At 43.6% G+C, this 27,322-nt stretch overlaps 1 protein-coding gene across 3 annotated transcripts; it reads left to right on the forward strand.

Moving 5' to 3' along the window:
• The first annotated feature begins 4,561 nt into the window (after positions 1–4,561).
• On the forward strand, positions 4,562–26,638 carry PSMG2 (proteasome assembly chaperone 2). Of its 3 annotated transcripts, XM_077810470.1 has the most exons (8): positions 4,562–4,918; positions 6,255–6,426; positions 11,295–11,353; positions 16,299–16,417; positions 19,391–19,564; positions 24,458–24,578; positions 25,303–25,695; positions 25,789–26,638. In XM_077810470.1, the coding sequence occupies exons 1-7, from the start codon at positions 4,562–4,564 to the stop codon at positions 25,396–25,398; spliced, it is 1,098 nt and encodes a 365-aa protein (XP_077666596.1). In that variant the 3' UTR covers positions 25,399–25,695; positions 25,789–26,638. The 3 variants fall into 3 exon arrangements, with proteins under 3 accessions (XP_077666596.1, XP_077666597.1, XP_077666598.1); XM_077810471.1 differs by lacking the exon at positions 25,789–26,638 and having other exon boundaries at positions 4,808–4,918; positions 25,306–25,650; XM_077810472.1 differs by lacking the exon at positions 25,789–26,638 and having other exon boundaries at positions 4,822–4,918; positions 6,259–6,426; positions 25,303–25,647.
• The last annotated feature ends 684 nt before the right edge of the window (positions 26,639–27,322 follow it).

The raw sequence follows: 27,322 nt of genomic DNA on the forward strand, positions 1-27,322 counted from the left end.
CGGCCCCCGGCCCGTCCTCTCTCATGAACCCAATGCGGGGCTCCTACGACTGCCTCCTCTCACCCAGCCCCACCCACCACGCTCAGCGGCCGCGCGCTCCCTTCCCCCCGCCCCCGCCGCCGCCGCCGCCAACCGCTTTTCGAACGGGCGCCCAACTCGGGCGCGAGGCTGCCTGACTCAGCCGCCTGATGACCTCCAGACGCCCCCCCAGAGCAATGAGCTGCTGGTAGCAGTTACCGATACGTGACAGATTGTAAGAAACTGCGATTGTAAAAAAAACCAAACACCTGCTACCTGCGGCAGCAAAAGTTTGCAGACAGCAGTTTGTCCCTTTGCTCATGGCAAGTATTATCTAAACCGGTGGTTCTCAAACTTCAACAACCCGCGACCCTCCTTCACTAAGTTGTGAAATCTCGTGAACCCCCTCCTAAAAATGAATATTTCCAGGGATTTAAGTTTAAATTTTCTCAGGGTGATGGATGTGCTTGTTTTCCTCTCCATAGCGCTTGGAAGTCCTTTGGAACTACTGGAGAAAGATAAAGTCTTAGGTCTGGTTCAGGCTGAGCGCTGGGGCTTCGGCTGCCGGCCCCAACTGCCCAGCCCCACTCTCCATGGGGCTCGGGCTGCCAGCCCAGTGCTGACTGCTGTGGGCTGGGGCTGCTGGGCCCGCCCCACTGACCAGGTGCCTGTTCAGTGCTCCATGGGGCTCGGTCTGTCTGCCCTGCAGCCTGGTCCCACCTGCTGCTGCCCAGGCCGGTCCTCTGGCCACCATTGGTGAAATTTTTCTGGTGAACCTTCTGTAACGTTGTGCGAAAAGGGGTTTGTGAACCCCAGTTTGGGAACCAGTGATCTAGACCATTCCTGACACGTTTGTCCAACTTGCTCTTAAAAATCTCCCTAGGCAATTTATTCCAGTGCTTAACCACCCTGGCAGTAGAAAGAGATTAATTCTTATTTCTTTCATCTCAGGAAACATAGCACAAAAATTGGATTGAACCATTAGTGTTGATAAAGAAGAAGTTGAAATCAAATCTACATTTGTTTATTGTAGGATATTCCACTCTGTTTCAAATTCTCTGTTCTGTCCTAATTACCTGGCAGCCCCAACGCTGGAAGTGCCTCACTCCACTCAATTGTCGGTGTTTTATAAGATAGGTATCTGCAAAAGCTACATAGAGGTTGATGGAATCCAAAAGTTGTTGTTGTAGAGATGTAAGAATCTCGTCACACAGTACTTTTTCAGCTGTCTTAACAAACACGTCTTGTCTTCTTCATTTAAGGAGTTAAGATAAGTGCCCTTATTAGTCAGCTTCTGAACTGAAGTCTTTGTTTCTTCCAGTACATTTTCAATGGATACCTCTCTGATTGATCCAAGTGTAGCTTCCGTTGCTGGACAGAGATCTACTACTGTTGTAGCAGATGCCTGGATGACATTGTATAGTGACCCAAGTGGTTTCAACAGTAGACTCACAAGAGAGAATGGAGACTGTGTTCTCTGAACTTAGTAGCATAATTAGTTCACCAGCCTCACTACTTAGATCAATCCCATCTTGGTAGATACTTTCCAAAGCCATTAATAATGGTTGCAGTAATTTTAAGACAACAGCCAAGGATCGCTCATGAGAAAGCCAACGGATTTTCCCAGGTTGGACTAATTAGAACTTCTGTCCCAATGTATCCTATATATTTTCTAAGATGTTCAGTCCTTTTGGATTCTTGCTGAAAAAGAGTATAAGGAAGACATTGAATTCATAGCTTTTTAAATGCCTTTTGAAGATTCTGCAGCTTGTACTAATGCTATTTGGAATAGAAGGCCTCTGTAGTGTGTATTGGAGAGATTAGGGTTACACTTTTCTCTGAGCAAAGCTTGTACTCCACTATGTCTTCCAGAGAAGTTTGCAGCTCCATCAACTGTACAAGCAGCCATCTGTTTGGGGTTCAATTGACAAGCATTTAACTCTTCTAAGATGTGGGTTGTCAGAGATACAGCTGATGTGACTTCTATAACCTGAACATCTAGAAATTCATCTATTGACCTAACACTGATCTCAAGATAACATAGGTAGTGACGTAATACTTGACACCCATTTGCATCGGTGCATTCATCAGCCATGTATGCACATTTTCTGAATGTGATGAGAGAGTTCTTCACTTTTTCAATGACTGAATCTTTCACTGTTGCACTGCATGCTTTTAACTAGTCAATTGAGTTTCTTGCAGAAAGATAGTGAGCATTTGCTGGTCTTGGTCGGAACTGTGTCCAACTTCTGGATTAATAAATGACAATGCACATAACATTGGCCTCCAGTCTGTAGTGTGTGGTATCTCTTGCTTAAAGAGAAAGTATGATGTGACAGCCATGTTTGTTCGCATAAACTGTGTTGTGTCTCCAGCATTCTTAACAGCCTCATTAAGTACTTCTAAAATTGGCTTTCACAATGACTAGCTTACAAGGCTTTCTGCATGTCAATGCAGTCCAGAGGATTGGTGTTTTGCAGACTTTTCACATAGTTTGTCAGCACTGGCTTTGCTGATCAGTCTGGAAAATCAAGCCCCTCCACTTTTACCATATAAATCCATGGTATGCTCACACTTCGAATACTGAGTGCAGTCCTGGTTGCCCCATCTCAAAAGAGATATATTGGAATTGGAAAAGGTACAGAAAAGGGCAATTAAAATGATTAGGCGTATGGAACAGCTTCCATATGAGGAGAGATTAAAAAGACTGGTGGACTTTCCGGCTTGGAAGAGACTATTAAGGGGGAGGTCTATAAAACCTATAAAATGTTGCATCCTGCCCATCCTGGCTAATAGCCATTGATAGACATGTCCTCCCTCACATAACACAAGAACTAGGGGTCACCCAATGACATAAATAAGCAGTGGGTTTAAAACAAACAAAAGGAAGTACTTCTTCACACAACATACAGTCAACCTGTGGAACTGTTTGCCAATGGCAGTTGTGAAGGCCAAAACTAGAACAGGATTAAAAAAAGAACTAGATGAGTTCCTGGAGGATATGTCCATCAATGTCTATTAGCCAGGATGGGCAGGGATGCAACACCTTGCTTTGAGAGCCTCTGTTTGCCCAAAGCTGGGAGTGGACAACAGGGAATGGATCACTCAATAATTGCCCTGTTTTGTTAATTCCCTTTGAAGCACCTGGCACTGTCCACTGTTGGAAGACAGAGTACTGGGCTAGATGGACCATTGGTCTGAGCCAATATGGCCGTTCATATGTTCTTATGTAAAAATTAGTTACAATATAATAAAAATGTTTAGTACAGAAACTCCCAACACCAGCCAAAATTGATCACTTGGGCAACACAAGCTCTGTCTGCTGGAAACCTTGGCAGAGTAGGTGAGTTCATGTAAATACAGTCTGGCCCTTAAGCCTTTCTCCCTTCCCTGGCTTATCACCAGCTGTCAGGGGAGAGCTCAGTCAGACCTTGCTTACAAATCATAATTTTAAATTATAAGGTTGGCCAACATTGCTGAAACATTGTCAGAAAAAACAACACCTGTGTGAGGAAGCTAGTCTTTGTTCATAGTTTTCTAACCTATTATACTTTTTCAGGTACAAGTATCTTATCATACACTGTATATGCTTTTAAAGTGTGTATTAATGCTTCAATTTCAATTTAAATTTCCGACCAATGACAAAATTGGCAACACTGTTGTAACTAGTTGACCACTGGGGGGGGGTGGGGGGAAGTGTTGGAGAAATTCAGAGGCATGTACAGACCCCTGGTGGGGGGAAAGGGGTGTAAGGAAGGCCAGGTTTCACTGAATTAAGTCTCCTGCTGCAGTACCTCAGCAGGTTACATCAAAGAGGAGCTGCAGTGACTAGGCATTCAGATGCCTGTGCCTTTAAGCAGAAAGAACGAGGAGTACTTGTGGCACCTGAGAGACTAACAAATTTATTTGAGCATAAGCTTTCATGGGCTAAAACCCACTTCATCGGATGCATGCAGTGGAAAATACAGTAGGAAGATATATATATACACACAGAGAACGTGAAAAAATGGATGTTGCCATACCCACTATAACGAGAGTGATCAGTTAAGGTGAGCTATTATCAGCAGGAGAAAAAACACCTTTTTGTAGTGATAATCAGGATGGCCCATTTCCGACAGTTGACAAGAAGGTGTGAGTAACAGTAGGGGAAAAAAGAAAAGGAGTACTTGTGGCACCTTAGAGACTAACAAATTTATTTGAGCATAAGCTTTCGTGAGCTACAGCTCACTTCATCGGATGCATTCAGTGGAAAATACAGGGGGGAGATTTATATACACAGAGAACATGAAATAATGGGTGTTATACACACTAAAAGGAGAGTGATCACTTAAGAAGTAGGGGGAAAAATAAGCATGGGGACATAGTTTTACTTTGTGTAATGCCCTTAGCTGCTCCTCTTAACCAGTCAATTGTTGCCCTCTGCTCAGACCCTGGCCATCCCCTCCTCTGATTTGCCCCCTTTGTCCTTTTTTAACCCCTGTAAATGCAGGCAGTAGAACCTTTTGCCTAGTAAGGGCAGGGTGAAGAGCAGTGGCTCCAGCAGATGTTACTGAGCATGTGCAGTTTGTGTGAGCTTGCTGAGTGCACCCTACGTAGCACATGGCTACAGAGAACAGTTTCCTACACTACACTTGGCCGCCCAGCCCTGTCTGCGGCTCCAGCTGCGCATCAAAGGACCCCCTGCAAAGAAGCCCGATGGGGAGTGGGGCGGGACAGGCGATTACCAGGGCGCCTAATGCCTCCCTCTGCCTCGGCCAGGCGTCAGACAAATGCGCCGCAGAGACGGAGGACCCCGCGGGAGGACAGAGGCGGACGCACAGCACTGGTCGTTCCCGGCGGGATGTTTGTGCCCTGCGGCAGTTCCCCTCCTGCGGCCTTTGAAGGCTTCACGCTCCTGCTGGTAACAGGCCCCCGCCCCCCAGGGTTCCTCCCCTGCCACCCGGCTCAGCTGCTGTCCCCTGCCCCAGCCAAGGCCGAGCGCCGGGGCCTCCCTGCCCGCGGGAAGGAGACTCCGCCCCCGGCCAGAGGGAGCAGCGAGGCGGGTCGCCGCGGGCGGCGCAAACCGGCGCGGCCGGGCCCAGGATATGGGTTCCAGCGGAAGCGCTGGGTTGGCTCTTGCTGCCCGGCGGCGGGTGTCTGGAGCGGCGGCCGCGGAGTGACCGGGTCGCCCAGCTCGCTATCAACTGAGCTGGGAATCAGAAACGGCTCTTCACTACTGTTACCTGCCCTGACTCTGCAGTAACCTGGGGGAAGAGGGGGTGTCGCCTGTTACTCTCCGCCCTCCCCCCCCCCCAGTCCCGCAAACAGTTACAGGAGCTTAACTGTAGGGTTGCGAGTAAAATTAAGCACCGCGTAACGGTTTGCTGGCTTGGGGCCCATGATAGGTGCAACATATTCAAATACCCTTCCCTCTCTTTCGGCAGTGCCACATACCCTTTCCAAAGCCATCCATAGCTGAGTTTTCTGCAGTCTTCTTAATTAAGCTTTCATTTCCACTGGAAAAGCCCTTGTGCAACTAAATGTTCACTGTTTGCCATACTGAGGTTAATGTTTATGGGTAATAGAGGCTGTATGTTGGGGGTTTTTCAGTAGGGCACATCTTGTAATGCAGTACTGGTCTATTAGTATAGGAATGAAATATGGAAGATACCTGTCTTCCAATGTGTAAAAGGAAGCTTCAGTTTCTCCTATCCCATTTTAATAATATTGGGTAAGAGGGTAGTCATTTGAGCATATACTTAACGATATAAGTTGAGTTTTAATTTATTAATTTGAATACTATACATAGTTGTTTCTAACTCAGAAATCACAACTGAATGTATAAAAACTGTGTAATATCAAAATAGCCAATAGATGTCACTAGGTGCTAACAATTTCTTTATTAGGTTTTAAAGAATATTTTCAAAATATTCTAGCAAAAAAAATTAAGGTCCCAAATCTGTAAACACTTATCCGTATGCTTAATTTTATGTCTAAATAGGGCTATTTACAGATGTAAAGTTAAGTATAAGTGTTTGCAGGATCAAAACCAAAGTTTGCATTAGTAAAGCTGTTCACAAATTAGCCTTTTTTGTCTAGTGGCAAGGGCTTACTCTTCAGTGTTTGTGATGAGTTTAATTAGTACAAGAATTCAGAACTTAATTTCTGACTATTTGTCAACTATCAATTTTTTTTACTGTAATTCAGGAAGTAAACACCAATTTGTTGCTAATGCTAAGAATCTTCTGTTGTTTCAGCCAGCTGTATCAGTTGGGAATGTTGGCCAGCTGGCGGTAGATCTAGTTATTTTTACCCTTGACATGCCTAAAGTTGGTTACTTCTACACTGATTGCCTGGTGCCAATGGTTGGCAATAATCCGTATGCAACAGCAGAAGAAAACTCAACAGAGTTGAGTATAAATGCTGAAGGTATGTACTAAAAGTGTATTTCTAGTGTTCCAAAGCTATGTCTCAAATGTTCAGTTGGGCCCCAATCCTGCAATGAGCTCTATACAGAGACCCCAGTGGAAATGGAGCTCCATGTGGGTGGAAAGGGTACACCCATGTTATGTTCACTGTAGGATTGGGAATGTAGTTTCCTTGTAAAGCCAGTTTGTGCTGAAACAGGAAACTATATTGTTGAAATAATACAGTGTGTGCCTTTTTATGTAGCTAAATTACTGTTCTAATCTGATACTTTCCAGACCAAAATTGCCACACTCCCCTTCTTAGTTTGCTTAAGTGAACCACTTTAAATGAAGAGCTGTAACAAGAACTCTTATGACTTATCGCTAGGGTTGCAGGTTTATCACACGGGACAGCAATGCTTACCTTAAAAAAAGACTTTGATCAGTGATCATTTTAAGGGGGTTAGCCTTGAAATGTAGGACTGAAAACATTCATTCAAGTCCTCATCAGTGTTGTCTCTCTCGAGCACCACTGCTGGGTATATTGTCATGCTGATACTTGTCTGCACCACACTTCCACATATCTGTACAAAGCAGGCTGCTGAGCATCTGGCCTTTGCAGACAAGCATTTGATTAGTTAAAGGATCAGTCGCACATAGTATTTCACACACATCTGGAACAATCAGTGCATCCTATGAGGCCTGTCCAGGCCCAATAGGAGAGAATAATTGTGGATGTGCTTGATCATCCCAGAGCCATTCCATTGCTTGACAACTTTCCCTCTTGGTAGCAGATATAAATGCAGCCCTTGTTGGTGGCAATTTTTCTCCGTTTGTCTGCTTCTTGGAAAACATCCACCAGTGTAGTTCTGCAAGTGTTGTAATGTTGATCTTCAAATGGTAAATTTGGCATATGAACACCTCCAGTGTGTTTGACCTCATTAGTGACTATCTCAGCTGTTCTGAGAACCTACAGAGGAAAGAGAGAGTTCTTCAGCGGCTGAATTAAATGCCTTCCAGTAAGGTAACATGGTGTCTCCAGACAACCTTTAAGTAGTGCCGCATCCTGAAAGAGTGGGAACCTGGCAGTGTGGCAGCTTTTAATGGTCTGAGTGAGAGAAAGATATCTCTGAGGGATATACAAGAATTTTCTTCCCTAGCAGCAGGCTCAAAAACCAGAATCTTGTGGAAGTATTGGGCAGAGTCTCTCAGAGAGAACATTTGCTTTGTGCAAAAATCCAGAGTTTAGTAGCATCTCTTTTTGTGGCACTGATGGCATTCAAGATAATTTTAGTGTCGGCTTCTGTGTAGGAACTATGAAGAAAAGCCTCAGAACAGTGCCAGGCAGCAGTTTCAGTACACTGTATGATATTTTTTGAGCAATCCTTTGCCTACTGGAGTGTGTTTTCCTGCAAGGCGTGCAGTTAAGTCATCCTTCGTGTAAATATGAGATGGTAGCGTCTTCAGCTTGACATTGGAGATGATTTATGTACTGTATAGGTGCAATACCTTGGAGGCTCTTCTATCTGATAAGATTTTTAATTGATTTCTCTGCATATGTGTCAAACGCAAGGTGGACTTGGTCATAGGTCAAGTATTTTCTCTGTAACCTCATAATGAAATGTTCAGCCAAATCTCAGCAGGTATTAATGGTTTTTGGTTTGTCAAGGGCTTGTACGTCAGCCACACCATCTGTGATTGCTATGCTGAAAGGCCTCTGCTGGCAAAAGGTACTGGTCACGTTTTCAGGTGCTGGGTAAGGAACAACGTGCAGAATGCACATTAGTTTGCTTTTTGCTTGGCACATATGCATTGTTCCGTCACATTCAAACATTGATTGTGGTACCATGGGTAACTTTTACTTATCAGCTGCACTAGGAATTTATTACGGATTTTGGAATGAATTGTTAAATCAACAGCCACTTGCAGTGATAGATTATGTATATGCTGAACAGTTATCATGAATATGTTGGAAACCTGCCTTTCACCCGAGCACTCCTACATGAGGCTTTGCGATTAAAATGGCAGCCTTGTGCCCCACTTGTTTACCTTAATACTTGGTGGTGCTGAAGTCACTGCAACCACCAGTGCACCACTTAAAGCAGTACAGGTCATGCAATATTTTTTTTTGGTTAGGTTTGGCAGCAGCTCTGGATTCTTGAAATGCCGATGTACTGCAGGACAAAATGCTTTTCTGTAAAAATGTAGCAGTTGCAGACAGTCTTGGTATTACTGTTGATGACAGTGCTTTCTTCTGCTTTGGATAGTTCCATGTCTTTTGCAGCTTTTAAAGATATGGGCTGAGATTTATTTCTGTGGACAGGACTGCTAAAAACTGCATCCATATCCCACAGTTCTACTTCTTCAATAAGTGGTTTAAGAGTCTTTCTGAGTAGCATTTGTTCCTCTTCAATCACGTTTGAAGCATGTTTTTCTGTAATTACCGTCTGCGGTGGCTGTCGCTACCACCTTCCCATCCACAAGAGCAATGGTTTCCAAACTATGGTTTGCACCCCCAAATGGGGTCATACCATCAGCGGATGAGTTATGGGTTCAGTTGGCCAGATTTGGCTCATGAGATGATGTTGTCTGCCCCTAGTGTTTCCATACCTGGTCCATGAATGCTGCACCCGGAGGCTGTAACTTTGATCTACAAAATGGCAGCCTCCTCATGGCATCACCTTCCACACATGGTGCTTGTGAGGTCACATTATGTGGAGGCCACCATTTGGTAAATCAAAACAGCCTCCTGGCGTTTGTGGAGCAGATCTAGACACGTTGGTTGTGCAGATGCCAATTTGGCCATTTGCATCATCCAGCTGTGCAAGCATCCAGCTGAGGGACCTGAATGCAGAAGATCCTTATCTGTGGGCAGCAGCCTTATCAACAGAGCATCCTCCATGCTTGAGCTGGTGGGAGCCTATGCTAGCCTTTCCTGAGATAGGACTCTGCAGTGGCTTGTAAGGTCCATAAGGCAGGGCCCATACCTTCCTTTATGGCAAGCCGAGTACTCTACTGGCACTCAGTCATTGTAAGTCACTGTTTCTCTATTGCCCTGTGATCACCAAACAGGGCCTTCTTAAATACTGGCCTCCTTTGCTTAACAGTGAATTCCTCTTTTTTTGTTGTTGTTTTTTGTGATAAGAGGCACAATGGACTTATTTTTACACTGAATACCTGGCTCAGCCTTAAGCAGTGACTCTAGTGTTGCTGTTATGAACAAAAAACAGGAGTCCAAGAAATGTGTTTGCAAATATGATGAAGCTTTCTTTGATTATAGCTTCACCAGAATTTTGGTCAAGAACAAAGAAAGGCCAAAATGCCTGCTATGTCACACAGTGTTATCTAGTGAAAGCATGATCCCTAATAAAGTTAAATGACACTTGGAAACCCTTCACTAGGAGCATATGAAAAAAACAAGGTAGCTTTTCCAGTGCTGGAAAAAAGAACTTTTGCATCAACAAGTGGCATTCAAGGGAGCCATGTCCGTTTCTGAGCAAGCTCAGAAAGCACCATTTGAGGTGAATTACCATATCACACAGTCCAAGAAGCCTCACACAATTGGGGAGATTTTGATTTTTGCCAACTGCAATCAATACGGTAAGGTAATATGTTGGGAAACTAAGGCAAATAAGCTCAAAGCCATACCACTCTCCAACAACAGAGTGAAGCGAAGGATTGAAGTGATAGCAGCAGATCAGGAAAACACGCTGGTTGAGCATCTGAAAAACACACGTGCTTTTTGCTCTTCAAGTTGATGTGAGCACTGAGGGTGGTGATGCACATTTCTTGATTTTAGTGAAATATACACATGGGAAGGTGCAATTCTCAAAGTCACTGTGTTTTGTCTCCCTCTTCCCAGTCATGAGATGGCACAAGAAATGTTCAGTGCCCTCTGGGGCTACATGTAAGACAAAAATATATTGTGTGACTACATTGTGGGCTTTTGCACAGATGGGAGCTTTGTCTGTGGCAGAACACACAGCATGTCTGCGTGCCTTGGTAAAGAAAGTTGCTCCATATGCTGTATGGAGTCACTGCAGCAGTCTCCAAGAACAACTGGTATCTAAAGCTCTGAGACCAGAGCTATGTGGTGATTTGCAGCTGATCTCCTCTATTATGAACTACATATCTGTTGGCAAAACTTGATGAAGAAATGGGGTCTGATCATGATGTTGTGGCGTTCCACAGTGAAGCTCTTTGGCTGTCAGGAGATAAAGTACTTGGATGATTTTTTTTGAACGGAGAGATGAGCTGTGAATCTGAGCAACAGACTGCAAAAAGGATGAACTTGGTTTTTTGTGTGACCAAGGGAAGATGCGCTTATGTCACTGACATATTTGGGAAACTGAATGAACTGAATACAGGTCTGCAAGGAAAGAACACCCACATCCTTCGTCTGAGTGACTTGAATCACAGGATTCATGAAAAAAATTGTTGCCTGGAAGAATAATCTATTGAAGACAACCTATGACTCCTTCGTGCAACTTGGCCCCCTTGGAAGAGGCTACTGTTGTCAAAAGCTGACTTACCTTTTCACCAAATTCTGATTCCAAATCCTTAGCTAGTAACTTCCACCAGTTCAGTGGTTTGACTTTATTTAAAACTTCAGTGCCAAATGTATTGAATAGTGAATTTATTTTTAATAAATCATTGAATATTTTTATTTAGTTTTAATCATTTTAATAAATTATACTAAATTTAGGCTTTAACAATGATTAATATAATTTTAAATACCTTTTTCTATTTACGTCTTTAAATCAAATCTGATTTAAATTTTTATTTAGAATATCCTTTATCGACTGTTATAAATCATATTAATCTGGACACGTGTAACTCTACATTATGCACTTGTTTTCTCCTTACACAACTTTTTGTTGTTTTTTGCAGTGTATTCTTTACCTTCTAAAAAGCTTGTGGTTCTCCAGATCAGATCACCATTTGTAAAGGTATGTGTATTATTGGTTGTTCTCATTGTATCTGTTGAAAGCTGAATCAGAAAATGTACATGTCCAAATTCTTTAGCAGTCAAGATTAATGTTAACCATTTTATGAAATAAATCCAAAAGTAACTATAGCTGGAGAAAGTTTCCAGTACAGAAAAATCACTTTAAAATGAATCTAAAAATTGTTTCTGGCAAGGCTTCTATCCAGCAAATATATAAAATAATGGGAAATAAGTTGGAATCAAAATCTTTCTGAACTGTTGTAACTAGTAAGTTGCTTATTAAACAGATACAGTTGAAAATTGCCATTAATTACCTAATTGCATCTCTACTGTTTGAATTAAACTCTGGTTGTGGACTACTGAGAAAAGCCAAATTGGATTTAATCATACTGATAGGTACATGATGATGTATTTAGTTGTCACTAGGATACTGGCACTATTTAATCCATTTATTCTGGGAAAATATCTCCTTATAATTAAGGCTACGTTTTAGTCACGGGTATCTTTAGTAAGTCATGGGCAGTAAACAAAAATTCATGGCCCATGTCCTGCCCATGACTTGTAGTATATACCCCTGACTAAATCTTAGGGGGGCAAGCAGGCTCCCTACCTGGCTCTGGGCCTCCCCGGAAGAGGCAACATCCTCCTCCCTCTGCTCTTAGGCAGAGGCATGGCCAGGCAGCTCTGTGTGCTGCCTCTGCCCTGAGCGCCAGCTCCGCAGCTCCCATTGGCTGGGAACTGTGGCCAGTGGGAGTTACGGAGCTGGCGCTCAGGGCAGAGCCTCCTGGCCACACCTCCACCTAGGAGCTGAGGGATGTTGCCACTTCCGGGGAGCACTGCCAAGGTAAGCGCTGGTAAGAGCCCTCACCCCTTTCTGCACCCCAGCCCTGAGTCCCCTTCCTAAACTATTGCTGCTGCTGGGGGAGGCAGGTGCGGTGGCCTGAGACTGCCCCAGCAGTGGCCGGTGCAGCTGGCCCTGGGGCTGCCTGAGCTGCTCAGATGGCCCCCAGGCCAGCAGCACTGGCTGCTGCAGAAGTCCTGGGATCCGTGACCTCTGTGAGAAACTCGCAGTCTTACTTATAATTAGTGCACATTTGTGCTGTTTATCTCTAAAATTTATTTCTGCTATCAGAATGACTCAGTTGTTTCTCAGGATTCTTCATCTACCTCAGAACTGAGGTTATAATGTGAAATGAGGAGGAATTCATATTGTTGTATACTTGCTATGTAGAGATAGTGATTGTCATTAAAGCCAGCATTTACCACACCAGAGTAACTGAGCACAGTTTTTTGGCTAGTTCAACTGTGTGGGTTCTTAAAAACCTTCAACGTTTACAATCTAGCTGTAGTAGATTTGTGATGGGTTGGTTTGGGATGCCACCTGATGTACTGGGGTTTCATTGAGCCCCTCCTGCTCCACCAGCATGGATTCCCTCTCCCTGTTTGGTGAATTAGATGCACACACCTAAGTAGGGCCACACCCATCTGCAGACACAAACGGAAGTCAGCTCTGTGGGAGAGGATCCACCCAGCACTCATGTGCATATCCCTTTTGGGAAATAAACCCACGCTGTATAATACTTTTGCACTGTATAGAAAAATCTGCACAGCGCAAGCTCATAAAAATTCACCCTCTCCCTGAATGTGAAGAAAGATATTTACAACTTCTTGCCCCCCCCCAGTTAAAAATTGCACAAACTGGGTTTAATAATAAACAAAACAAATTTATTAACTATAAAAGGCAGATTTTAAGTGATTATAAGGGATAGCAAACAGAACAAAGCAGATTACTGAGCAAATAAAACAAAACATGCATATTAAGCTTAAGATCTTAAAGAGAGTGGTTTCAAGAAGTAATTTCTCACCCTAAATATTTTAGGCTATTTGCAGAGTTTCTCTAGCTTAGCGTTCCAGTTATTTCTTCTAACAGACTAGACCCCTCTCTGTCTTTCCCCTCGGGTTAGTTCCTTTGTCCCTTCATGTACTTTTAGCGGTCTTACTTCTTAGGTAGGCAGTGGAAGAGAGTTTAGATTAACCTCCTCTCCAGCCTTAAAAAGGATTTACCTAAGTTGAGAAACCTTTGTTTGATCCCCATCCCCTTACAGAGGAAAAGTGCCAGCAGTATCCAAGGTGGTTTTTGTATCAGGTGGCAGGACCACCTGACCTGTGTCGTAATGTCACAGCTATGTCCCAGGATGCCTCTCGGGAAGGAGAGAGATTCGTATCCTCACAATCTTATTGTTTCTTCCTGTGATGGCCAGTTGCCTGGTGGGTGTCTCCCAAATACACACACAGTTGTAATTGTTCCATAGGAATATTGACTAACTTTAGATACAGAAATGATACATGCATACAAAATGATAATCACATTCAGTAAATCATAACCTTTCCAATGATATCTTAAATGAGCCATCTTGCATAAAATATATCTGTTATGCCATATTCATATCATGACCGTATTTCTATGAAGAATATGGGGTGTAACGTCCACTAGGAGCTGGATCAGACTTTTACCAGCTATTTTCATACACTAGTATCTAAATGTTGACTTGATTCATAAGCATTGTAGTTAAGCTTTGTTCCATCCTTAACCTTCCATTTAAAACCTTTCATCTAAAATAAAGACTTAACAGGCATGAGATGGTTGAGTTCAGGATCCTGACACAGGGAAGAAAGGAGAGCAGCAGAATATGGACCCTGGACTTCAGAAAAGCAGACTTTGACTCCCTCAGGGAACTGATGGGCAGGATCCCCTGGGAGAATAACATGAGGGGGAAAGGAGTCCAGGACAGTTGGCTGTATTTTAGAGAATCCATATTGAGGTTACAGGGACAAACCATCCTGATGTGTAGAAAGAATAGTAAATATGGCAGGCGACCAGCTTGACTTAACAGTGAAATCCTTGCTGATCTTAAACACAAAAAAGAAGCTTACAAGAAGTGGAAGCTTGGACAAATGACCAGGGAAGAGTATAAAAATATTGCTCGGGCATGCAGGAGTGAAATTAGGAAGGCCAAATCACACCTGGAGTTGCAGCTAGCAAGAGATGTTAAGAGTAACAAGAAGGGTTTCTTCAGGTATGTTAGCAACAAGAAGAAAGTCAAGGGAAGTGTGGGCCCCTTACTGAATGAGGGAGGCAACCTAGTGTCAGAGGATGTGGAAAAAGCTAACGTACTGAGTGCTTTTTTTGCCTCTGTCTTCACGAACAAAGTCAGCTCCCAGACTACTGCACTGGACAGCATGGGGAGGAGGTGACCAGCCCTCTGTGGAGAAAGAAGTGGTTCGGGACTATTAAGAAAAGCTGGACGTGCACAAGTCCATGGGGCCGGATGCGCTGCATCAGAGAGTGCTAAAGGAGTTGGCAGATGTGATTGCAGAGCCATTGGCCATTATCTTTGAAAACTCATGGCGATCAGGGGAAGTCCTGGACGACTGGAAAAAGGCTAATGTAGTGCCCATCTTTAAAAAAGGGAAGGAGGAGGATCTTGGGAACTACAGGCCAGTCAGCCTCACCTAAGTCCCTGGAAAAATCATGGAGCAGGTCCTCAAGGAATCAATTCTGAAGCACTTAGAAGAGAGGAAAGTGATCAGGAATAGTCAGCATGGATTCACCAAGGGCAAGTCATGCCTGACTAATCAAATTGTCTTCTATGATGAGATAACTGGCGCGGTGGACATGTTGTTCCTTGACTTTAGCAAAGCTTTTGACACGGTCTCCCACAGTATTCTTGCCAGCAAGTTAAAGAAGTATGGGCTGGATGAATGGACTATAAGGTAGATAGGAAGTTGGCTAGATTGTCGGGCTCAACGGGTAGTGATCAATGGCTCCATGTCTAGTTGGCAGCCGGTATCAAGCGGAGTACCCCAAGGACTCGGGTCGGTCCTTGGGCCGGTTTTGTTCAATATCTTCATAAATGATCTGGAGGATGGGGTGGATTGCACCCTCAGCAAGTTCGCAGATGACACTAAATTGGGAAGAGAGGTAGATACGCTGGAGGGTAGGGATAGGATACAGAGGGCCCTAGACAAATTAGAGGATTGGGCCAAAAGAAATCTGATGAGGTTCAACAAGGACTAGTGCTGAGTCCTGTGCTTAGGACGGAAGAATCCCATCCACCACTACAGATTAGGGACCTAATGGCTCGGCAGCAGTTCTGCAAAAAAGGACCTAGGGGTTACAGTGGGCAAGAAGCTGGATATGAGTCAACAGTGTGCCCTGGTTGCCAAGAAGGCCAATGGCATTTTGGGATGTATAAGTAGGGGCATTGCCAGCAAATCGAGGGACGTGATCGTTCCCCCTCTATTCGACATTGGTGAGGCCTCATTTGGAGTACTATGTCCAGTTTTGGGCCCCACACTATAAAAAGGATGTGGAAAAATTGGAAAAGGTCCAGTGGAGGGCAACAAAAATGATTAGGGGACTGGAACACATGAGTTATGAGGAGAGGCTGAGGGAACTGGGATTGTTTAGTCTGCAGAAGAGAAGAATGAGGGGGGATTTGATAGCTGCTTTCAACTACCAGAAAGGGGGTTCCAAAGAGGATGGATAAAGACTGTTCTCAGTGCTAGCAGATGACAGAACAAGGAGTAATGGTCTCAAGTTGCAGTGGGGGAGGTTTAGGTTGGATATTAGGAAAAACTTTTTCACTGGGAGGGTGGTGAAACACTGGAATGCGTTACCTAGGGAGGTGGTGGAATCTCCTTCCTTGGATATTTTTAAGGACAGGCTTGACAAAGCCCTGCCTGGGATGATTTAGTTGGGGATTGGCCCTGCTTTGAGCGGGGGGTTGGACTGGATGGCCTCCTGAGGTCCCCTCCAACCCTGATATTCTATGAGGAAAATCTAGTTTTAATTAAATGAACAAACCATAAAAATTGTAGCTTTTTGTTATTTCTTAAATACCTAATCTATCATTCTGCTTCTTCTCCTCCATCTTGGTATAAAGAACAAGTATAGGTCATTTTGTCAAACACTCCTTTCTTGGGTGAAAAGCAGTAGATGTGCCAAAGTCATTCTTCTGTCAAGCAGCCATGCATATCAGCGTGATGATCAGCAGCTTCATGGGTATGTTCGTATGCGTGCTTTAAGGAATTTAATACTCCTGTTCTTTTCCATAAAGTTAACTGACATGTTTCCATTTAGCATAGGTCCTGTTACTGTAAGTATTTTGCTTAGTTCTGTGTGTATGTGTTGTGCAAACTTAATATTAGGGCTGTCAAGCAATTAAAAAAATTGTGTAATTAATCACAGTTGCAATCAAACTGTTAAACAATATTAGAATACCATTCAAATATTTTTTGGGTTTTTTATATTTTCAAATATAGGGTCAGGACTGGGGGTTCTGGGTTTCAGCCCTGCTCGGGACTTTAGCCCTCCTTGCAGTGTGGAACTTAGAGCTCGAGGCTTCAAGCCCCTCCTTGGGGCTTCAGCCTGATGCAGGACTCAGGGCTTCAGTCCCCTTCAGGGTTCTAGCCACTGTTGGGGCATGGGGCTGGGACTGCAGCCCGGGAAGCTGCGGATGAGGCTTTGGACCCCTGCTGCTGATGCCTCCTGCCCCACAGGTATGCAATCAACACATTAAAAAAATTAACAGGATAACTTAGCTTTGTTAATTGCAGGCATTAACTTCAGTTAATTGGCAGCCCTACTTAATGTGTATGAAATAGAACTGTACGGGGATGCTTTTAGTAAAAAATGCTTTTTAGTTTGCATCTCACTTTATCCTGGCTCTTTGTTTTCACATTTCAGCTTGGATAATAGATGACTCAAAATTTTTAGTTATTGCGAACTTGTGATCAGTTTAAGCTTCTGCTCTTTTACATTAGCAGGACATTGCAATGTTAAGCTCACAGATAAGCCAGGGTGATGTTAATTCTTTTAAAAATAAGCATTTTTCAATGATTGGGGGGCGATCACAATCCATGATTAAAAAATGACATCACTGTTTTTGTAGAAGACCTACTGTCATTTCAGTTAAACAAGTCCTGAGGTCTATAAATGTTTCAGTCTGATGGGGGTAGTCAGCACCTTAACGGTACTAGGTGCTTAGGGTTCAGCCCACCCCATTGTAGTGTGGCCCTTTAAAATTTTGAAAGGTTCTATATCTGTGTATTAATATTTAAGAAAAAACACGGAGGAGAGATAGAGAGGAAGTGTGTGAGGGAACGAGTGGTGTTTGGGAGGAAGTCCTGTCACTGTCTTTAAGAGCCTGGGGCTAGGAGATTTTGCTGTAGTCTCACGTGATAAGCTGGGAGAAGGGGACCAGCATAACTGCTGCCTCCTCCCTAATAGCAGGGAGACAGCAGCAGGAAAAGACGGAGCTGAAGAACTGATTGGGGAGAAGGAGCCAGTTGAAGGAGAAGCTGGTTGAGGCCCTACAGCTGGCTAAACTACAAGCCAGCTCCTAGGAGGACAGCTGAGGACTCCTGGCCTAAGGAGCGCAGTAATAACTACCTGAATTACCCAGCTCCAGGAGGAGAGCGTGGGGCTCATGCCATAAGGGGAAACTATGACTGTTCGATGTATAAATGCTGTTTCACAAGGAGAGCAAGGGCTTCTGTGTTTTGGGAGAGATACAGGGATTGGCTCTAGGAGGCCAGCTCTAGGAAGGGGACTGAGCAGGACATGTCTTCTGAACCAGGGCAAGAGCTGATTGGGACTCTTAAATGGACCCACAGTGGGGTGAAAGTGGCACAGCTAACAGTGAGTTATACTTTGTGGAAAGATTTAATAAATCAAATCCCACAAAGGGGATACGTGTTTTGAAGCAGGTTAATCAGGGAGACTGATGGAAAGAAACTGGGGAAGGTGAGTGCTGAGTGCAATTACCCAGCAGGTGAGAGATGATGCAGGCTTTGGTAGAGCGGTGCTCTAGTGCTGTGAACATTTAAGCTCTGACTCGCCTCCAAAGTTGAGGCTTGGGAATCACCTGATTGGAATTGACATGAACAATCACTCGAAGAAAAAACGGTTACTAACCTTCTCATAGCTGTTGTTCTTTGAGATGTGTTGCTTATGTCCATTTCAATACCCACTCTCCTACCCCTCTGTCAGAGTAGCCAGCAAGAAGGAACTGAGTGGGTGGCAGGTTGCCAGGACCCAATATTGACCGCCACGAAGCTGTGACCCCTAGGGGAAACGTTTTCTGGTTGCTGAGCACACGGCCCGCGCACACACCTGATTAGAATTGACGTCAGCACTAGAACAGGGGTGGGCAAACTTTTTGGCCAAAGGGCCACATCTGAGTGGGGAAATTGCATGCAGGGCTGGGGCAGGGGTGCAGGAGGAGGTGCAGGAAGGGGCTTAGGGCAGGGGGTTGAGGTGAAGGAAGGGTGCGGCAGGGGGCTCAGGGCAGGGAGTTGACATGCAAGGTGCAGGAGGGGTTTGGGCTCTGGCCCAGGCCCAGCACCGCTTACCTATAATGGCTTCAGGTTGGCAGCAGCATGCACTAGGGCCTGCCCTGGCCCCATGCTGTACTGAGCCAGGAAGCGGCCAGCACCATGTCCCTGCAGCCCCTGGGGGAGTGGGCACAGGGCTCAGTGCACTGCCCTTGCCATGCCTCAAGGTCCCTCCCCCGAAGCTCCTATTGGCCATGGTTCCCTGTTCCTGGCCAACGGGAGCTGCGGGGGGTGGTGCCTAGAGGTGAGGGCAATGCATGGAGCCCTCTTCCTCTGTTCCCCCCTGGGCCGCAGGAATGTGATACCGGCCGCTTCTGAGAGTGGTGCAGGGCCCAGGGGGGTGGCAATCCCACAGGCCGGATCCAAAGCCCTGAGGGGCTGGACCCAGCCTGCGGGCCGTAGTTTGCCCACTCCTGCACTAGAAGATGATTTACTTCCAAAATGTACCATTGGATGTGGCAGATTGCTGATCCGTTTGTTTTACAACCTCAGATTAGCCTGTGGGTTTGACTTGTGGAAGAAAGCAATTCCTGTGCTCTTTAATTTCCAGGTTGAGGCCCTAGAAGATTACAATTACCCTTTTACACAAGTAACCTATGTAACTATTTACAGTACTCTTGCATTTTATGATTTATTCCAGTACGCCACTACGATACTTACTCTCCCCTGCTATTCAGAAAACAGCTGGAGATCTAATGCAGAGGCTAAACTGGAAAGAGATGGAAAAAGTGGCTGCTTACCCAGGAGTAAATGATGCAGAAATGGTACTACATATTCCTGGAGGTGGCATCACAACATTGTTATACAGTGAGAGGTGGGTGAGCTGGCTGATGTTAAAGGGAACCATAGTAAGATGTCAGAATTCCTGTTTTAATTACCCAGATACAATCCACTTCTTTAGTCAGATCCCAGGAAAAATGACCATTCATTGTCTTTTTGTGGGATGCTGTGTACATTATTAGTAATGGTATTCTTTGGAAAAACCTGTAGGAGTAGAATAGGAGATTGTCATCCCCAGAACAAACCCATGATTGAGAGAGGATTTACATGACTTATAAAAACCCTCGTAAAATAAAGCTGCAGCACAGTAGCTAACAATCTGACTTTCATATGTTTTTTTTGATGGGGTTGGAAGGGAAAAGGAGGGAGGCTGCAATCAAGATCGTAACAAACACCCTATTTGATGATTAAAGTATGTATGGTAGAAGATTTGTCTTAACGTATTTAAGAGCCAAATTAATGCAGAAATTATCTATTATGATGTCAAAATAAGATCCAGAAAACTTTGCTTGTTTGGTCCATAACAGACAGGTTGAGCTAAACAGCTTCTGTAAAGATACTTGCTTTCATGATGATTGAAATAGTTCTCAATTATATGCTCCATCTTTAGAGAATAAAATTTGATTTTTTTGAGTTTTTTGGTTTCAGGACCAGCACACACACACACACACACACAAAAAAAGAATGAATGTGGGTAAAAGGTTATGTTAAAAGCAAGTCTGAGTTTCAAGAATTTGACCAGTTGCAGAGTAACAGCCGTGTTAGTCTGTCTTTGCAAAAAGAAAAGGAGTACTTGTGGCACCTTAGAGACTAACCAATTTATTTGAGCATGAGCTTTCGTGAGCTACAGCTCACTTCATCGGATGCGTACCGTGGAAACTGCAGTAGACATTATATACGTACAGAGACCATGAAACAATACCCCCTCCCACCCGACTGTCCTGCTGGTAATAGCTTATCTAAAGTGATCATCAAGTTGAGCCATTTCCAGCACAAATCAAGGTTTTCTCACCCTCCGCGCCCCCCCCCCCCCCAAACTCACTGAGAGTTACCAAAAGCAACTACAGCATTTGCTCAAGAAACTTCCTGAAAAAGCACAAGATCAAATCCGCACAGACACACCCCTGGAACCCCGACCTGGGATATTCTATCTACTACCCAAGATCCATAAACCTGGAAATCCTGGGCTCCCCATCATCTCAGGCATTGGCACCCTGACAGCAGGATTGTCTGGCTATGTAGACTCCCTCCTCAGGCCCTACGCTACCAGCACTCCCAGCTACCTTCGAGACACCACTGACTTCCTGAGGAAACTTCAATCCATCGGCGATCTTTCTGATAACACCATCCTGGCCACTATGGATGTAGAAGCCCTCTACAACCAACATTCCACACAAAGATGGACAACAAGCCGTCAAGAACACTATCCCCGATAATGTCACGGCTAACCTGGTGGCTGAACTTTGTGACTTTGTCCTTACACATAACTGTTTTACATTTTGGGGACAATGTATACCTTCAGATCAGCGGGACTGCTATGGGTACCCGCATGGCCCCACAGTATGCCAACATTTTTATGGCTGATTTAGAACAACGCTTCCTCAGCTCTCGTCCCCTAAAGCTTGTGCTATATTAATGACATCTTCATTATCTGGACCCATGGAAAAGAAGCCCTTGAGGAATTCCACCATCAACCTCAGCCTGATCCAGTCCACACAAGAGATCCACTTCCTGGACACTACAGTGCTAATAAACAATGGTCACACAAACACCACCCTATACCAGAAACCTACTGACCGCTGTTCCTACCTACATGCCTCCAGCTTTCACCCTGACCACACCACACGATCCATCGTCTACAGCCAAGCTCTAAGACACAACTGCATTTGCTCCAACCCCTCAGACAGAGACAAACACCTACAAGATCTCTGTCAAGCTTTCTTACAACTACAGTACCCACCTGCAGAAGTGAAGAAACAGATTGATAGAGCCAGAAGAGTTCCCAGAAGTCACCTACTACAGGACAGGCCTAACAAAGAAAATAACAGAACGCCACTAGCCGTCACCTTCAGCCCCCAACTAAAACCCCTCCAACGCATTATTAAGGATCTACAACCTATCCTGAAGGATGACCCAACACTCTCACAAATCTTGGGAGACAGGCCAGTCCTTGCCTACAGACAGCCCCGCAACCTGAAGCAAATACTCACCAACAACCACATACCACACAACAGAACCACTAGCCCAGGAATCTATCTTTGCAACAAAGCCCGTTGCCAACTGTGCCCACATATCTATTCAGGGGACACCATCACAGGGCCTAATAACATCAGCCACACTATCAGAGGCTCGTTCACCTGCACATCCACCAATGTGATATATGCCATCATGTGCCAGCAATGCCCCTCTGCCATTTACATTGGTCAAACTGGACAGTCTCTACATAAAAGAATAAATGGACACAAATCAAATGTCAAGAATTATAACATTCATAAACCAGTCGGAGAACACTTCAATCTCTCTGGTCACGCAATCACCGACATGAAGGTCGCTATCTTACAACAAAAAAACTTCAAATCCAGACTCCAGCGAGAAACTGCTGAATTGGAATTCATTTGCAAATTGGATACTATTAATTTAGGCTTAAATAGAGACTGGGAGTGGCTATTTCCCCTTGCTTTTTGCTACCCCCCCCCCCCCGACATTCTGGTTAAACTTGGATTTAAACTTGGAGAGTGGTCAGTTTGGATGAGCTATTGCCAGCAGGAGAGTGAGTTTGTGTGTGTGGTTTTTGGAGGGGGGTGAGGGAGTGAGAGAACCTGGATTTGTACTGGAAATGACCCACCTTGATTATCATACACATTGTGAAGAGAGTGGTCACTTTGGATGGGGTATTACCAGCAGGAGAGTGAGTTTGTGTGTGGGGGGGCGGAGAGTGAGAAAACCTGGATTTGTGCTGGAAATGGCCCAACTTGATGATCACTTTAGATAAGCTATTACCAGCAGGACAGCGGGGTGGGAGGGGGTATTGTTTCATGGTCTCTGTATGTATATAATGTCTACTACAGTTTCCACGGTATGCATCCGATGAAGTGAGCTGTAGTTCACGAAAGCTCATGCTCAAATAAATTGGTTAGTCTCTAAGGTGCCACAAGTACTCCTTTTCTTTTTGCAAAGAATTTGACCATAAAACTTACCATGCTGACTGAGTTAAACAACTTTTGCAATGAAGTGTGTTAAATTATTTTGTGCCAGGTACAAGAACGTATTACTTTCTTAGCATATGTTGCCTTTCACCCCATCTGAGCTTTAGCCTTGACTAGGGTTAAAAATCCTGGCCTTTATTTGCATTTATTATTTGGATCATGGAAGCACATAGAAGCCCCTATCAAGATTTAGACCCTATTGCACTATGTGCTGTATAAACACAATGTAAGAGACAATCCCTGCCTTGAAAAGCTCACAATCTAAATTTGATGTGACAAGGGATGAGATCAGGGAAACAGGTATAGAGAGATTAAGTGATTTGACCTAGTTCACACAGCAAGTCAGTGGGAGAGCCGGGCCTAGCATCCAGATGTCTTGACTCCCAGTCTACAGGTCTATGTACACCGTGCTGTCTCTCAGAAAGACAGTCAGACATTTTATGCACCAAATACTCAATATCACATGCTTCACAAAGCTTAGGCTGAAGATTCAATGTCTCTGCTTTTGTCAGGCTACTACTTTTAATGACTTTCCCAATCTTGAAACTTGAATGGGGTTTAAGCTATTTGTGTGTGGGTTTTTTTGTTTTGGGTGGGGATGGGGGTGGGTGGGGGAGATGTCATTTTTAACATTTCCCCCTTAAGTTCAGGATAAACCTTCATATCATTCTGAACTTGCCATTTGAAATGGCAAACTTATTTGAGCAGTGTCTTCTATGCTATTTTTACTTCATGTTCTTCAAATACACATCATTTCATTGAGTGTCTCATTCTTCCTTTATGGTGTTTAAGTAAGATAGTTATTCTTCTATCCAATGACTAGAATGTCCATATCTGCTCATTTCTGAAATGTTTAGTTACAATAAAACTTGGGTTAGAAAACAGTGTAATTCCAGGTTGGAAATATTATTGTATTGGTAATGAATCACACATTAGAAATGATTGCTGTTTGAATTACTAATACTTTAATAGAAGCTCCCACTATGGTGGGTGTTTTCTCCCCATGTTGAAACTATAGTGAAATTCCTAGGCTAAATATTAAGGGAGGCAGCTTCCAATCTGGATTATAATTATAATTCTGAGGGGGAAAACTAGAAAAATTCTATCAGTTGGTGCTCTATCGTGGTCCCTTATATCAAGCTACACCCATCCTAAGAATGTGTATTTGTAAGCTCAGTAAAGTTATACTCCCATCAGGCCTTTCCTTGTTGTTTAACCAGATTCTAATCCTCTTTTGTTTTATTCTGTGCCGCTTGAGATTGCCTTTCTGTGTCCTTCCTGTTACCTTCAGGAAATTATCCTCCACCTATGTTCATCTGGTTCCAGCAGCTATTCCCTGATTTAGCTTCCCATATCTAAGTCCTACCTTCTTTCATAGTGTGGGGACAGCATGCATATAACCAACCACTCCACTTTTCAGTGTTTGTAGTACATGAAGAGATTAAGGATCAGCATCAAAGGAATCTGTATGAATGCCCACATAGCAGTACTAAAACAGCAAACCAGCTGTGGAGTAGTACTCCCACAGCATAGGATCTACGCCCCCCCTACTAAGACCAGTTGGTTGACTATCAGAAGGCAAACAGACAACCTGGATGTTTTTTATTTTAGAAAACCAGTGGGCTGCTCCCTTTTATGTAAAAGACGAAAACCTGATGTTAAATAAGCTCCCCACCACTGATTATTGTGCCAATTGAAAATCTGACCAATTTCTGTTCCAGTTGTTCAAATGGAATTGAAATGGCAGTTCTGTTGAAATTCTGCTCAGAGGGGGACAACATCCCTGATGCACTGGCTCTTGTTAACTATCTTAATGAGTGGCTCCAGCTAATCAAAAGTGAAGTAAGTACTCTTTCAGCTCAAGGTTTTGCTTTTAGCTCTTACTGTTTTCATTTCAGCAGCTTGAAATTAGATACCTTCACCTTTTAACTGAACTTTCATGAACTTGACAGCCTGTCAGCTGAGGTTACATGTCAGAGTAAGTGTTGTCCTTTTGTTCCAAGGTTACTGGAAAGGTAAGGAAGCGCTCCACCTGCAATCAGTGGAAGCAAACTCCTACCCAAGATGTAGGGCCCTACCACATTCATGGTCCATTTTGGTCAATTTCATGGCCATAGAATTTAAAAAAATCAAATTTCATGAAGGTAGTGCAGAATTAAGGGTGGCAATATTGTAACACCCACCCCAATAAGCTTGCAACCCCCTGATTTCCACAAGCAGGGGGAAGGTGCTGATCCACAGGGTCCACTGGTGGCTGTGAGGAGGAGGTAGGGGGGCAGCTAAATGAGGTTATAGCAGAGTGTTGCATTACTTTAAACAAGCATGCTCTGCAATGGAGGAGGGATGCAAGATTGAAACAAGGTTAAGCAAGAGGATGTTAAGTGGGGAATTACTGTAGCTCCAAGACCATCTACAGTGATTATAGGTACTTAGAGCTGTACCAGACTGCTGTTTGTTACTAAATATCCCCCTGGCTGCAAATGGGAGGGGAAATGGGAAAAGCAGACTTGCCATCTGTGGTTAATGTAATTCCAAAATTTGAAAATGTATTTTGTTCTTAAATCAGCAGACCAGTGATGCCCCAGCTATTCCTTCACAATGGAAAATACCACATTCTTGGAGATTACTCTTTGGCAGTGGCCTTCCACCTGCACTCTTCTGATTAGTCTGGTATTCTGAAAAATCAATTGTATAAAATCTGTAACCTCCCTCTAAAGACTAACATTTAACTTTATGCACATTAATATCCTCTGTTTATACAAACATTTCCTTTTAATACAATGTATCAAAATTTAAAGTAGGTCTCACTCTGACCAAAGAACTGTATGGTGTGCACAGGCGTTTCTTTGATATCTTCTGGTGACTCTTTTCTAATAAAAGACTTTTAAAAAAATTTTTTTCTTTTAGAGAGTTAACCACACAAGTTAAAATATCCTGCTCATCTACCTTTGCCATGAAGGTAACAAACTTACCAATTCCTAAATCAATTTGTGAGTCTAGCCTAAAGCTGGAGACCCTTTACCCCATTAGCCTACTCCCTCTCTCCTGGCAGTCTGACTGAGCAAGCCACCAGTGATTCCTACTGCTCTAAGTGGCTGTGCACTGTCTGCGGAGGTGCTACACAGAAGACCTATCAAGCTGGACTGTGTTTTTTTTAACTTTGTTCCACAGCACTGTAAAAGAGAGACAGCACAGACTCCACCTCTTCCCATGGGCTGCAGAGAGACCAAGGTTAAAACTGTCCAGGTGGATAATCCTTACTAATGACAGCTAGTTTGATTGTTGCCAGAGAAATGCCTCAACTTTCAAATTTTTTCTTTAAATTTAAGATTTTGATAGGCTTTGCACAACTACAGTATAAAAATAAGATTTACAGGGCTAAGATAATTCAAATTACTAATTACAAAAGAACATGGATTGTACTGTGGACATAATCAGACCACTTCAGAAGTAGCTGTTGAAATCAGTTCTGTTTTAAATCTCCAGGAATATGAAATACTTGTTTAAAGTGTAATCCTAAAACTGTCAGATGTAAATTATGGCTTACACATAGGAACCTTTGATGATTGATTTTCATATTGGTATTACAGTAATGCTGAGATTATATTACATTGTCTGAAGATTTAAGCTAGTTCACTTTTCTCAGGCTTTTCAGAATTATCTGGAAATCAGTCTACAAAGAAATGTTTCATAAGGGAGATGCCTCAGGGTTTAGGAGAGTAGTTCTACCTACTCAAAGTATGTGAGCATTAAAAAGGGTTGCTCTGGAAGGATTCATGAATGACTGAGGTGGCATCTTATTCATAATGAAAATAAAATTGCTCTGAACCAAGAAGTGAATCAACGGTAATGGCATCCAAAAAGACACTGCAGCTCAGAGAAAGGATTAAGTACAGTCACTAGAGAAGACTGTGGGATTGTCAGACTTGGTATTACTGGACAGGTCTGTTTCCCATTTCAGTGTCACGGTTGCTTAGTGAAATGTGGCCCGATTAAAAAGTTGCAAAAAAATGCTTATACAGCTTTCTATAGTCCCCATTTTAGAACAGGATATATGTAAATATATTAACAGTGCTTTTCTGTCACTGAATTATCTATAACAAACTTTTGTAGGGAGCAGCTCATGCCTAGCTGAACATTACAGAAGTTTAAGGACTTAACTGTGTAACGGTGCAAGAGGGACACAACTTGAGTATTTAGCAATCAACTTAATTGAAGGCACAAAAATAGTCCCATTTAAATCAATAGTACTCACATACTTAAGAACTTCATTGGATCCTAGTGAGAGGGTTCACCCTTTGCAGGATTGAATTCAAAATCAAAGTGAAAAATGCTGAGCTGGAGTAGAGACCTGGTTCTTGGGGGTGGGACCTGGAGTAACTTGAATAAAGATAGTGGAGTTATCAATGTAACAGATTAGAATCTGACCTCCTGTATTTAACTGAAGCTGCAAGTATGTAGGGAACCAGAATGCAGTTACCTCATTGGGAATTTGGACAAGACATAAGGCTTAACATTCATATAATTAAGAAAATAGTTACAGGTCTTCAATGAGTGCAAGAGGCTACCTTTGGGGAGCAAGTTTA

This window comes from Eretmochelys imbricata, chromosome 2 (genome assembly GCF_965152235.1).
Source record: "Eretmochelys imbricata isolate rEreImb1 chromosome 2, rEreImb1.hap1, whole genome shotgun sequence".
NCBI classification, from domain to species: Eukaryota; Metazoa; Chordata; order Testudines; family Cheloniidae; genus Eretmochelys; species Eretmochelys imbricata.